Source organism: Mastigoproctus giganteus, chromosome 14 (genome assembly GCF_048544385.1).
Source record: "Mastigoproctus giganteus isolate SK-2022 chromosome 14, ASM4854438v1, whole genome shotgun sequence".
Lineage (NCBI taxonomy): Eukaryota > Metazoa > Arthropoda > Arachnida > Uropygi > Thelyphonidae > Mastigoproctus > Mastigoproctus giganteus.
In genome coordinates, this window is record NC_143588.1 from 22,418,092 (window position 1) to 22,433,312 (window position 15,221).

The 15,221-nt window shown below is 37.3% G+C and overlaps 1 protein-coding gene across 1 annotated transcript in view; it reads left to right on the forward strand.

The window, feature by feature from the left end:
* LOC150075012 (growth arrest-specific protein 2-like) overlaps positions 1 to 15,221 on the forward strand; it is a 195,578-nt gene that overhangs the window by 151,666 nt on the left and 28,691 nt on the right. The window contains exon 5 of the mRNA XM_090388717.1: positions 2,974 to 3,305. Coding sequence (XP_090244843.1) covers positions 2,974 to 3,305 — 332 coding nt within the window. The remainder of the gene's footprint in view (positions 1 to 2,973; positions 3,306 to 15,221) is intronic.

The window sequence follows — 15,221 nt, forward strand, 5'->3', positions numbered from 1 at the left end:
CTGAATTTGGGATTCAAAACCAGTGAAATCATTTGCCAAATGGGACAAAACATGCTGCCAAACAGAACGCATGTTATTGGTACTGATTTCTAGCCAAGATGCAAATATATTTGAAATTGTATTTAAAGGAGTTAAAAAATAAATTGTGAAATGAAAAGTTTGAAAAGCTATCACATCATCTCGCCAGGATGAAATTAAGAATACTGAACACTGTTGCACGTTGCTATTGGCACATGTGCATTTGAGACAATAGGGTTGGCACTGCAGCATGTATGTACACATACCTAGGCTATGACAGCGCAGCATATATGTATGCATGCCTAGGCTATGGCAACCCAGCATATATGTAGAGTATATGTCTAGGCTATTGAATGAGTTTTAATATACAGTAAATTTTTGTCTTAAATTTAATTGAAAACCGTGTTATAGTGAAACCTGTGCTGTTTGAAGCCATGCTAAGGGAGGTATTGCTGTATATATATATATATATATATATATATATGTATATATAGACAAAAACGTAATTATCAGTGTATTTGTGTATTTGGTAGGGGAGTTGAGCTATCAGGTGTAATAACTGTGGAAGAAATGTGAGAACCTGTATGCAAAAAACAAATAACCCGAAACAAAATGCAGTAATGTAAGCATAATTATTGTAAGTACCTAAAGCTGTAGGTCCTGGGACTTTAACTACTTCATTAGGGGGGTCGGCAGAAAAAATTATAGGAGCCACTGCAATAAGCCAGGTCTCTGTTCCTTGTACACGTAAAAGGTATAAGTATACATCATAGCCGACCCGACAGAGACCAGAAGAAAGAATAAAAGAATAAATAAACTTTAAAAAAAAAATACAATAAAAAATAAAAATAATAATAAATAAATAAGTTCATGCTGATAGAATCCTGTGGAAAAACAAGGATGAAATATAAAATCAAGGAAATCTAAGAGATGGGGCAAAACAAGAAAACTTACTATCTGTATGGACCAGAAGATGAATTTATTTATTTATTCTTTTATTCTTCCTTTTGGTCTCTGTCGAGTCAGCTATGATGTGTACTTATACCTTTTGCGTGTACATCATAACAGAAACAGAGACCTGGTTTATAGCTCCTGCGATTTTTGCTGCCGAGCCCCCCACCCCGATGAAGTAGTTAAAGTCCTAGGACATACAAGTTCTCTGAATTCTTCCATGGTTATTACACCTGATACCTCAACTCCCCTACCAAATATGCAAATACACTGATAATTACTTTTTGTCTATTTTTCATTATGGTTGCCGGTTCTTTCTACGTTTACCATAGTACCCCAGATCCATAACCCAGTCTTATATATCTTTTATATATATTTTTTTATAAATTTTTTTATAAATTTTCATTTCTCATTCCTGCTTACTAAGACTTTCAGTAATTTCATTGCATCTTTATCATTTATATATATATATATATATATATATATATATATATATATAGAGAGAGAGAGAGAGAGAGAGAGAGAGAGAGAGTGAATACAGTATTCTCTCCCAATCTGCATTATTAATCACTTTTGTTTCTAATTATGTTTTTGATATTATTATACAATGTTATCAGAATTAAGAATAATACTTTAAAGTTTCCCATTTTAACCATTCATGTCTTTTTCTCCCAAAAAATTGATTGGTATATAAAATTTAACAGCAGCTGCTGGTGGATTTGAATTTGGTGTGCTTGCTAGGGGGTTAACCTTTTTTACCAGTGAGTTTACAGAATGTGTATATGCTTCCTATAGTCAGTTTTCGTAGGGGATGGGCTCTGTGGAGCGAGTTTGTTCATTTTTTCATGAACTTTAATTTTATAGAAATTAAAAAATAAATAATTTATTTTGACTAATTGCTCAGCATTAGAGTAAAATTACTGCCAGAAATCAAACCAGTATTTAAAAAACATAAATTTAAAAATATTCATTAAAAATCATAAAAAGATAAACTTGTTATTTTTATTTATTTATTTATATATATATATTTTTTGAAGCAACAATATCTTCCACATCTTTTTATGAATCAATCAGTTTGATTTCATCAATTTCTGGATCTCTAAATTCTATAGAATTTCTTCAACAGGTGAAAAATCCTCCAATTTACAAAGGTATTTTCCTTTTATCATCTGTTAAAACTGTCTACTGTTAGTTGAAAACTAAGATAAGAGATGGCAGGACATACTAGAAAAATTAGGACAATTAGCACTTTATAAATGGACACATTACTTGAAATTTACTTGACCTTGGAAAAACAGATCTATATTCATTCTCTACACATGAAAAACATAGATCAACTTGTGAAGAGATTAAAATAGCCTGCTAATTATATTCCTTATTTCAGCTTCATAAACCACTGTTGGCATGTGTTGGGAAAAATGGTTATATAGAAAACTGCAGAATCAAGAGAACTTATACATGTAGCACCATGAACTAATCTCCTTTACATTATAAACTGGATTCTAGCATGCAGTTGGCAGAGTAGCATGAGGTGATTGCACAAATACTTGAAGTACTAGTGTTTATTTTTTATTGTAAAAATTGTAAAATAGAAAATTATAATATTATTGATGCTTATATATCACAAAATTTCTGTTCAGTTTTAAATCTGTATGCTACTTTTTTTTTCTCCCTGTAAATCCAGATGGAGATTATTAACCCAATAAATAAAGTTTGGAATTAAAACAAGTAGCATTAATTTAGAAAAATCTATATAATGTTTTTTTCCAACATATTGTAATGCATTATTGTTTTCGATCTAACTATTGCATTATATTACACCTATCACTGTTACAATGTTTATGTCCTCTACTGTATATTCAGTAATGCAAATACTAATCAAATTATCAATATTTTGAGTTATTTATTTTCATTCAAATACATGTGCATAATCAATAATATCCTATTATCTTCATGTATTTATTCTTGAAGTCTGTATCCTAAAATTATAAAATTTACTTTCAGTTCTACATACTCACCCTCGTAAGGTTGTATTATGTCTGTTAGAACTAGGTCGTATTGCTTCTAAATATGACATTGAACCACCTGGCCTTGTTCAGTTGGAGAAAGAAATTGACGAACAAGAAGATGATCCAATATCTGATCTAAGCTCTACATCATCAGCTTCATCTCCAGTTCTTCCTCGTGGTAGAACTGATTCTCCATCATTAGAGTTTACAATCCCCTCTGATGACATTACATGTGAAAAAACATGCCCTGACAGTGGTGCTTCAAAGAACAGAGATTCTACATCTTTCTCTGGTAAACTTCTGAAACAGTCAGAACTGGATAAAAAGGCATGTATTTTGCATTTTCTTTACAATAAACTTAATGGATGCATGAAGTCATTACTGTTAATGCTTTCTTTTCAAATAGCATCATGCCATTTATCATTTTATCACCTAGTACTTTTCTATGATAACAATGTGTTAATGAAAGGAAGATGCAAGCCTCGTGAAATACAGTAATAATTTACATTAATATTTGAGACAGAGTAGATACTTGTAGTCTGTTTCCCTAATATAATACATTATGTTAAAGCAAAAAATTTAAATGACTTGCTGCTTCCATTATGCAGCTGCAGGCATGTTTTTGAAATACCAAAAGTCTAAAGATATAATGGTCATCTTTATCAAGGCAAAGGATTCTTATTCAGCCTATTGTTAGATTTTTCCATCAAGTTTGATTCTAATTTGGGTATTAATCTCAGTACACTACTGTATGCCAACATCCTGAAGCTCTTCAAAGACTATAACCAACTCAGGATGGATATTAGTATTAGTATTAGTATTAGTAACGGCCGCATGGTGCAAGAAAGCCTATGGCTTATGCTGCACCAGCCAAAAAAAAAAAAATCCGAACAAAACAATGATAAAAACAAAAAAAAAAAAAATAAATAAATAACTAAATAATAATAATTAATAAATAAAAAAAATAATAATAAAATAAAAAATAAATAAAAAGGAAATTAAACCTATCATCCTATGCGCTTCCCTTACCCGAAAGTACTATCCAGATGACCTTTGAATTTCCCCAAACTGTCGGCCTCTACCACCCATGAAGGCAACTTATTCCAGTAATTTATAACTCGCTGGCTAAAATAGAACTTCCTGCAGTCCAATCTAAACATTTCCCCCCGTAACTTGAATTTATGTCCCCTAGTTCTAGCATCATTTATAATCTTGAAAATTTCGTCCTCATTCATTTTACTGATGCCTCTCAGAGCCTTAAACACCTCAATCAAATCTCCTCTAAGGTGTCTAGTTTCCAAACTCTGCAACCCACATATTCGAAGTCTTTCTTCATAAGGACGCCCTTTTGCCGATCTCACCAGGCGAGTTACCCTTCTTTGCACCCTTTCAAGAAGCTCGATGTCTTTCTTCAGGTGCGGTCTCCATACTTGAACACAGTATTCCAAGTGTGGTCTAACATAAGCCTTATATAATGGGATTATCACGTCCCTATCTCTACTTGCAAAAGTTCGATAGATCATCGATAGGACACCATGGGCCTTCCTTGTAACCTGTTTACAATGCTCAGAGAATTTCATGTCTGACCGTATCGTAACACCCAAGTCCCTTTCCTCCAGTACTGGGTTTAGTTGAACTCCACCAAGTGAATAAGTTTTTTTGGGATTACTGTTTCCCAGGTGTAATACCTTACACTTTGTTGGATTAAAGCACAGCTGCCATTTTTCTGACCATTCCTGAAGTCTATCTAGGTCTCTCTGAAGAAGCTCAGCTTGACAGTGATCATTAACTACTCTACCAATTTTAACACATCATCTGCAAATTTAGACATCACGCCCTCTATCCCTTCATCAATGTCGTTTATGAAAATTAAAAACAACAGTGGTCCTAATACTGATCCTTGGGGAACCCCACTTCTTACATCAACCCAATCTGAGGAATAGCCATTTATCACAACCCTCTGCCTCCTGCCCTGAAGCCATCCTTCTATCCATCTAAGGATTTTCCCAGTGATTCCAACCTGTTCCAGCTTATAAAGCAACCACTCATGTGGGACTGAGTCAAAAGCTTTGCTGAAATCTAAATAAACAATGTCGAAATTATTCCCTAAATCCAGCTCGTGAGTGACCCTTTCGAAATAGCGAACCAGATTTGTTAAACATGATTTTCCCTTTACGAAACCATGCCTAGTATCCTTGAGAATTTCAATTCGATCCAAATGATCCTGAATTCCACCCTTGATCATTGCCTCCATGATTTTCCCTACTACTGAAGTCAGACTGACAGGTCGATAATTTCCAACTTCACTTTTAGAGCCACCCTTATGTATGGGAGATACATTTGCACTTTTCCAATCCAAGGGAATCTCCCCAGAGTCTAATGATGCTCGCATAATTAGCCTCAATGGTTCAATGCACTGGCTTGCCGCCTCTCTTAAGATTATAGGGTATATTCCATCAACTCCAGGAGCTTTACTGGTCTGTAGGCTCGAAAGTTTTTTCATTAAATAATCTTGCGAAATTTCAATATCATTAATTACATATTTTTTAACTTCGCTCCCACAATTTCCCTTTGCCACAAAAGGCTTTTCATTTGTAAATATCGATGCAAAATAACTGTTGAGTTCATCTGCAACGGCAGCTGGTGTATTTATTACTATCCCCTTTCCCTTACGTAAAAGTCCGATCTGGTTTGTCCTGCTCTTCTTGGCATTTATATATGTGAAGAATTCTTTATCCCCCCTCTTTGCTCTGTTTGCTAGTGATTTCTCATAAACTGCCTTTGCCTGTCGAACCTTTTCTGTGGCTCTATTACACATCACCTTGTAGCTGTTATAGGCTTCAGTACTTTTTATTGTTCTGTAACCTTTCCATGCCACCTTTTTCTGCTCAAGTAATGCGGCAACTTCACTAGTCATCCAACTTGGAACCCTCCTCGTGGAGTATTTTTTTAATGGTATATACGCATTCAAGGCATCTGTGATTAATGTTTTAAAAGCGTACCACAGTTCAATTGTATTCATTCTCTGCGCGATATCTACCCAGTTAATAGAGGCCATGTAGTACCTGAAGCATCGTAATTTCCTTTTCTGAAATTAAAACCCATTCCTTTGCCTTTTACTTCTGCTACCTCTCTCGTCATCATCCACCGTAGAACTCTGTGATCACTTCCTGCTACTGGTTCCTCTACTGTCAGCCCTGTTATGTCATCTGATTCATGTGTGATGATGAGGTCTAGGATATTCTTTTCTCTAGTACTTTCCCTGACATGTTGATACAAATAACAGTCATCTAGTTGATTTAAAAATTTTGTTCCCCATGTCGAGTTTCCTTCCCATTTACTCCAATCAATTAGAGGCAAATTGAAATCACCCATAATAAGGCATTGACGCTTACTTGCCCATTCCATTTGCATGTAGAGGCTTTTGTCATAATCTTCACAATCACCTGGTCTGTAGATTACTCCTACTCGCATTATACCTTTGTTTCCAACTATCTCACACCATACAGACTCTATACTAGCATGTGAAACGTCTGAATCCGGGAAAGCTATCGTCGCACTCAGGCTGCTTCTGATAAGAAGCATTACCCCACCACCCCTTCTATCTAACCTATCCTTCCTAAATACATTATACAAGCCGTACTGAAACTCATCATCCCCAATTTCCGGGTGGCACCACGTCTCTGTAAGCCCTATTATGTCCGCGTTACTTGTTTTAACCAGCAGTTCGAATTCGCTCATTTTATTGACGACACTTCTAACGTTACTGTATAAACAATTAAGATTTACTGTTCTTGTATATTTAACAACCCTAACACAACCCTTGAAGTTTTTTAGGCTCTCTTCCCTGATATTAGCTACCCGCGCACGTGAAACGTCTTTGCCCCCAGAACATCTAGATAATACGTCCAGTTGGGGTAACAGATAAGAACTCTTAAGGTATGTGCAAGAGTTACATTGACCAATATTATTAGATAAACGCGTGTCAGTATTACCCACATCCCCCCTAACTAGCAGTTTCCCTGAACCTTTAAGGTATCCTCAATAATACTGGCAAAAACTTTTGCACCACCTTTGTTTAAGTGTATCCCGTCTCTACAAAACAAATTCCTTCTACCTACAAGTGTGGGCCATGCTGATAGAAATTTACCCCCTAAAGCCTTGCAGATTCCTTCAAGTCTTGAGTTAATCCACAAGGCTCTTAACATATAATCCCTCCTATCGTGTCTGGACAGAATTGCAGACACATAGACATTATGGCCTAGCTCGCGACATTTAGCATTAGCATTAGCATTAGCATTAGTAGAGGCATATGATGCAAGAAAGCAAGCTTATTCAGCATCAGCCAAAAAAAAAAAAAAAAAAACCCTCTCCCATTTCACCCCTCCGTTCGTTCGAAATACCTGTCCAGTTGAGCTTTAAATTTGTTTAGGCTATCAACTTCAACAACAAGTGATGGAAGTCGGTTCCACCAACCAACCACCCGCTGGCCAAAGGCAAATTTCCGCACATCTATCCGACATCCGTCCTTCCTCAATTTGAATTTATGCCCTCTGAGGTGATTATTCTGAGAAAGATGAAGAATCCCATTGGCATTGAGCATGCTCAAACCATTCAAAGCCTTATACACCTCTATCAGATCACCTCGCCGGTGCCTAGTCTCCAGACTCTGTAATTTGCAAAACTTAAGCCTTTCTTCGTAAGAGCAACCCTTTGTTCCATTTACTAATCTTGTTGCCCTTCTCTGTACCCGTTCCAGCAGCTCTACATCCTTCTTGAAATGAGGCCTCCAGACCTGTATACAGTACTCAAGATGTGGCCTAACCATTGCCTTATACAAGGGAATAATCACCTCCTTATCCCTGCTAGAAAAATTCCTGTATATCATTGACAAGACACCATGAGCTACTCTTGCAGCTCGTCTGCACTGCTCAGAGAACTTCATATCTGCCTGCACAATTACCCCCAGGTCCTTTTCATTCTCCACCACTGTCAGTGTAGTACCGCAGAGTTGATACATTGCTCAGGGGTTACTGTTACCCATATGTAGTACTTTACATTTGTCAATGTTAAACTTCATTTGCCACCTCTCAGCCCATCTGTTCAACCTTTCCAGATCCTGTTGCAGCAGCATAGCGTCAGTAGTGTCCTTAACGACCCTGCCAACCTTTGTATCATCTGCAAACTTAGACATTAAACTTGATATCCCATCATCAATATCATTCATAAACACCGAAAACAACAATGGACCCAACACTGAACCTTGAGGAACTCCACTAATAACATTAGTCCACGTTGAGCAGTGTCCATTGATTACCACTCTCTGTCTTCTGCCACTCAACCATCCCCTTATCCATAGCAGCAATTTGCCTCCAATGCCACACTGCTCCAATTTGTGCAGCAGTCTTCCATGTGCAACAGTATCAAAAGCCTTTCTAAGATCCAAATATATAATATCAAAGTTATTCCCTGCATCCAGTTCTTTTGTGACTACATCATAGTATCCAATCAAATTGGTCAGGCAAGACCTGCCCTTAACAAAACCATGCTGCGTCTGAGCTATAACTGAATTCTTGTCTAGATGATCCTGCAGTGCTTCTTTAACCAGTGCCTCCATTAATTTACCTGGAACAGAAGTTAAACTAACAGGTCTATAATTACTTGTGTCAGCCTTTGATCCTCCTTTGTGAATTGGGGTTACATTTGCACATCTCCAGTCTATGGGTACCTCCCCTGAGTCCAAAGAAGCTCTCATAATTATGGCTAGGTGTTTGCATACTTCCTTTGCTGCCTCCTTTAATATAACTGGATAGATCCCATCCACCCCAGGTGCCTTTTTTATGTTTATCCTCAACAATCTCTCCTCCACTTTCCTCTCAGTTATTACAAAATCATCCAGCTCACTGCCAATGTTTACTTTACCTACATCATTCTCCTTCCTGAATAACTCCTCGTGTGTGAATGTAGATGCAAAATACTCGTTTAGATTGTTAGCCACCTGAGCAGGATCCTCAACTGTTGAACCATCAATATCCAGTGGACCAATCTGATTCATCCCTTTCCTTCTAGAGTTCAAGTATGTAAAGAACTCCTTTCTGTTTTTCTTTGCATCCTTTGCCAAGGATTTTTCGTAGTCTGCCTTTGCCTGCCTAATCTCCTTTGTGACTTGGTTACAGACCAACTTATATCTATCATAGGCTTCCATGTCACCCATTAATTTGTATGTATCCCATGCATTTTTCTTCTCTGCCACATGTCTCATTAGTCCATCTGACAACCATTTAGGCCTAAACCTTGAACAATATTTCTTAGTTGGTATGTAAAGCCTGGTAGCCACCAAGATTAGTTCCTTGAATGCTTCCCATTTTGAGTTTGCTGTTGGTAACATCATCAGTTGGTCCCACTGTATAGAATTTAAATACTGTCTCAGACCATCATAGTCGCCTTTACGAAAACAAAAACCCTTCCCTTTACCTCTGATGGTAGTTACCTCCTTGAGTAAATCCCACTTCAACACACTGTGATCACTGCCACCTAGTGGTTCATTTATCTGCAGGTTCTTAATACATGAAGAATCACTACTGATAATCAGATCAAGAGTATTGCTCCCTCTTGTTGCCTCACGAACATGCTGATGTAGAAAACAATCAAATCCACAAAAGCCTTGCTAGTGTGCGAGTGACCAACCCACAAATTCCAGTCAATATCTGGGAAATTAAAATCCCCCATTATAAGACTCTCTGATTTACTGGCCCACTCTATTTCCCTGTACAATATATTATTATACTCATCAGAGTCATTAGGCCTATAGCACACTCCTACTCTCAATTTTGATTTCCCTATGCTTATGTCACACCAAACTGACTCGACACTGCCCTGTCCATCGATGTCAACTGGCTTCACTTCCTTTGACTTTATGTGTTTCTTAATTAATAGCATAACCCCTCCTCCCCTCCTGTCCTGTCTATCCTTTCTATATACATTGTATTCCCCAAATTCCAGTTCCGCATTACTTATATCTGTGTGACACCACGTCTCTGATATCCCAACAATATCTGCCTTTGATGTTTTGAGCAATACCTCAAATTCATCAAATTTATTTACCAAACTCCTAGCATTGGTGTACATGCAGGTATACATGCACCTGTTTCTATTCTTAGCTACCCTAACACAACCCATGTGTTTACTTGTAACGCAATGACTACCAGCAGTCTCTGAAATATCCTGCATCTTGTTTTTCAGACTTCTGCTCATTTGAATAGAAGCAGTGCAAGAATCACTTCCACCTCTGCCAGTGGCTACTGTTAATCTATTAGTCCTTGTATCCCCCCCAACTAGCAGTTTTCCGACCCACCTAACACTGCCTCGACAGCATCAGCAAAAATTCTTGCACCCTTTCTATTTAAGTGTATCCCATCCCTGTAGAAGCAATCTCTCCTGTTAACAAGTACAGTCCAGGCTGAAAAAAATTCTACCCCTTGAGCCTTGCACAATCCCTCCAGGGCCGAATTGATCGACAAGGCTCTCATCCTATACTCCCTCCTATCGTGTCTGGGCAGAATTGCAGACACTTTCAAGTTCAACCCTAATTCACGGCTTTTTTTCAACAGTGACCTGTACTTGCTAAGTAATTCCGCCGGTCTCCTACTCTTAATATCATTAGTGCCAACGTGTACAACTATATCACCCTTTGTGCCCTTAAAAGATGATATCCGCTCTACAACGTCATCAACCTTTGCCCCTGGCAGACATACCCTGGTCCTATTCCACCTATCCTTTTTACAAAGTATGTTCCCCGTTTCCCTGACAATAGAGTCACCAACAACTACTAGTTCCTGTGGGACCAGCGCATTCTGCCTAGGGGGCTGCCCCTGTGTTGCCTGATGACCAAGTGCAAGCTCTGGCGTTGATGTGGGCAGCTGAGAGCTTGATGGGCCCCTCAATTTATTTCCTTCAAGGGCATCCACCCTGTCCTTCAAGGTCTCATAAAGGCCCATAACAACGCTGAGTTGTCGCCTGATTTCCTTGCACTCCTTACATCGTGCACACACAAAGACATCCCCCTTGGCAGTATCATGTCCCGTACCCGACTGCTCCGCAAACATCAAGCAAACAGTGCATTTTAATAGACTGTGATTCAGAGGGCAACTGCCCCCCTCAGTTCTCCCCTGAACCACAGCACTCCCATTAGCTTGAGCCTTTTGCTTTGCTGCTCTGGTCAGAGTCATGATTCCAATTTAATTCAATAAAATTTAAAACAAAAATTAAATCCTTAAGTTATATCCCAAAACAGTTATGTTATATATATATATATATATATTTTTATTTTTTTTTTTTTTCGGTATCTAGTGTTCCCTTTATACAACTTCCGTATCACGTGTACCACTATAGTTATGTATTAATTATTTGTTACGATTAAGTCGTTATATATATTTATAGAGTTAAAAATACAATTTAATTGACAATAAAGTTTATCAAGATTAATAGATTTACTGATTAATTGACAATATTATATTATGCAGTATACTACACTAAGCTTATGCTATTGTGTAAAAATGGCGGGAATTCATGAACGGTATTTCTACGGACTCGTAAGTATTGATTAGCTTCGAAATCTCGCTATCTCAATTTAGACTAAACTAAGGATCCTGCCTAGGTCTATAATCTACTTATAGAAGATAATTTGATATAACAATTGGTTAATAAATCGACTAAATTTGGTTAAAAGACCTTTCGTTCAATTTGTGACACGTGGATTTGATACCGTTACCGATACTAAGTAATATCTACGAAATCTCTGTCTAAGTTAAACTTTAAACTAAGTATCGTAACTAGGAATATAAAGCTACTCTAGAAAATAAGTTAATATGACAATTTAAACTAATAAAGCAGAAAATAAATCAGGAAAAACTTCTCTGTTTGAAGAGCTTTAAGGAGCAATGTCTGCACAGGCCAACCTCGCACCCAGACTCCTCAGCATGGTCCTGTATTTTTCCAACAAATCGTCAGATCGTGTACGTTTAATGTCATTTGTCCCCACATGAATAATAATATTTTCTTTACCCCCTTTAAAATCTGACAGTCTGTTGGTGACATCATCAATAGTTGCTCCCGGCAGACATACTCTGGTTCTCCTCCACCTATCTTTATTACAAAAAATATTCCCCGTTTCCCTGACAATGGAGTCTCCTAATAAAACAATGTCCTTTTTAACCAGAGTAGTTTGCACTTGGTTTTTCTGTTTTGAGGCTCGAATCGGGTGTGCATCACTTGGTAGATTGCTGGAGTTTTGAGTCCCTGACGAGCTCCCAGATGCATTATTTTCGAGGGCAAGCACTCGTTTTTTGAGGGACTCAAATTGTTCCATCAGTGCACCAAATTGTAATTTAAGATCGGTGCACTCCTTACATCGATCACAAAGAAAAGAATCCCCAGGTGAGGTAGGATTAGTCACCAGGTCGACCTTGGAAAACATTCCACAGGTTCCACAACGGATTAAATCATGACTCACCCGTAAATCGCCATCTGCTATTTCTGCTAACATCTGCTATTATATAGAAGGTATGCCGCTTCTGGCTCCATACTTGTAATGTTACTCCACTCAGACCAGTTCTGTGTACTGATCACCAACATGCACAGTTATTTTGCATAATCTCACAAATCCTAGAACCACCTTACAATCAGCCATGGCATAATCATTCACATGGTGTACAACTGTAAACTGTTCTAGTCTTCAATTAAAACGTTGCCTCACATCCTACCGATGAAGAAGAAAATGAAATAATATCTGATCCAAGTTTTATGTCTCCTGTTTTGCTTATTTTAGTGGTTCTCTATCATTAAAATCACCTGTGATGCTAAGCAGAAACCAAACCAGAAATAGAAATTTGAAAAAGTAAACTGGTAAAAATGCAAAGAATTAACAACACTGGACTTACAAACAGTCCAACAAGAAACTCTTAAAAGCACAACTAAGTATATAACTGAAAAATTATTATATGCAGCAGAACACACAATTCCTCAAATATGCACAAAACTGTCACTGTATCCAAAATTATGGTGGGATAAGAATGTCAGTTAACCAAGAAAGAACAAAATAAGAGTTGGAATGGATTTTGTAGGTACTCTACTATAAATAATTTTATTCAGTATAAAAGAGGCCTAGTAAAAGAACAACATATCAGATGCACCAGCAAAAAGGAGTCTTGGATTATGATATATGACATCAATCAATCCAACAACAAGTATCCAGAAGATCTGGAACAAAATAAAGAAATTGAATGGCTGATACCAGAACTTCTCCTCCTCACTAATATGTTAGGAAAAGCAAAACATCACCAAGCCTCAGAAGATAGCAGATATCCTTGGAGAAACATTTACAGAAGTTTCAGTGACCAAATCCTACACGGCCACATTTCAAAAATTCAAAAAGGAAATCAAGAAGCATAAACTAAATTTCTCAAAAATGCAATGAACAATATAATGTTCCTTTTATGATACTTGAAGTACATAAAGCCTTAGCCACGTCTGAACAAAGTTCAAGAGGTCCATATAACATAAGTCACATGATAAAACAGTAAATGAAAATTCCTTACATGCACTATAACATAAACCTGGCATGATCCACTTCTTTACATAAGTAAAGAAGTCTTTGCAGCATTTCTTTGCATTATTTGCCAGAGATTTCTTATAATTTGCCTTAACTTGCTTTAACCTCTTTTGTGACTTGATTTCAGACTAGTTTGTATCTAATGTAGGCTTCTCTATTGCCAGACAGTAGTGTTATACTCATCACAATCTGTGATGAGTATAACAAACAACACCCTCCAGATTTTCCACAGAACTTTTTTACTCTCAACTGCCCTGAGTGTGGTAATACACAGTTGATATGTTAATCTGGAATTACTGTTACCCATGTGCAGTTCTGTACATTTGTCAATGTTAAATTTCAGTTGATGTGACAAATCCAGTCAGATGGGTTAGACCTACTGATTTTCATTGAGGAACTTTCTAAAACATTGTACTTTCCAGGTACAAGTGAAGTGAAAACTCCATTATCAAAATCCTACCGAGAAAAAGGAGTCCTTCAGGAATTGATACTCAGTGCCAATCTATTCACAATCAAAGCAAGTGAACTCCTTGTCACAGTAGATTCAACTCTTTATGCAGATGACTTCAGCATTTCCTGTCACTTGCAAAATATGCAAAACAGCTAAAAGACAGTTATGTGGAGCCATCAGCAGAGTAAATACTTGGGCAGACACTAAACGATTTAGACTTTCCACACGGATGGGAATCTGTCCAGTTATATTAAAGGAGGCAACAAAGGAAGTAAGCAAACCCTTAGCCACAATTATGAGAGCTTCCTTGGACTCAGGAGAGGTACCTATGGACTGGAGATGTGCAAGTGTGACCCCAATTCATAAAGGAGGATCAAAGGGTGACACCATTAATTACAGACCTGTTAGTTTAATTACTGTTCTGGGGAAATTAATGGAGGCACTGGTTAAAGAAGCACTGAAGGATCATCTAGACAAGACAGTTATAGTTCAAACAAATGTAATCTACAGTTATAAACACGGGATAAAATAACCATTTCCAAATAGAATTTCCAACAGCTACATTCTGTTATCAGTGCTCAATACCCAAATTATATCTCGATGTATGCAAATGGTTTAAAAACTGATACAGAAGTAGGCATTTCCACTGTCATCCCAGATGTCATAGTAATGCAACAATTCCTAAGAAAATTAATATATACACAGTGGAATTGAAGGCAATGCAGATTGCCATTTCCCATATAGAAGAAATTGGATATTTCCAAAAGTATCATATACACTGACTTACTGAGTGGTCATTATAGGCACTCAGAAACTCTCTTGATGCTCACAGTTTCTTATGGAAAATCCAGAATATCTTTGATATTTATTGAAGAAAGGACAGCTATCCAGTTCTGCTGGATTCTGAGCTGTGTTGGAATTCTTTGCAATGAATTAGAAGACCAGGCAGCCAAATCAGTTACAACACCTATGGAAAACAACTGGCAAGTTTCATATGATGACTTTAGATAGAAAGGCATTAAGGAAAAACTGAATAGTAGATTGACAACAAGCCTGGCAATCCCAAAGAAATAACAAATACTGCAAATTAAATCAATACTCCAACCATGGAGCACTAGCCTAAGACCAAAGAGACAGGAAAAAGTAATCCTAGTAAGATTAAGAATAGGACATACAAACATTA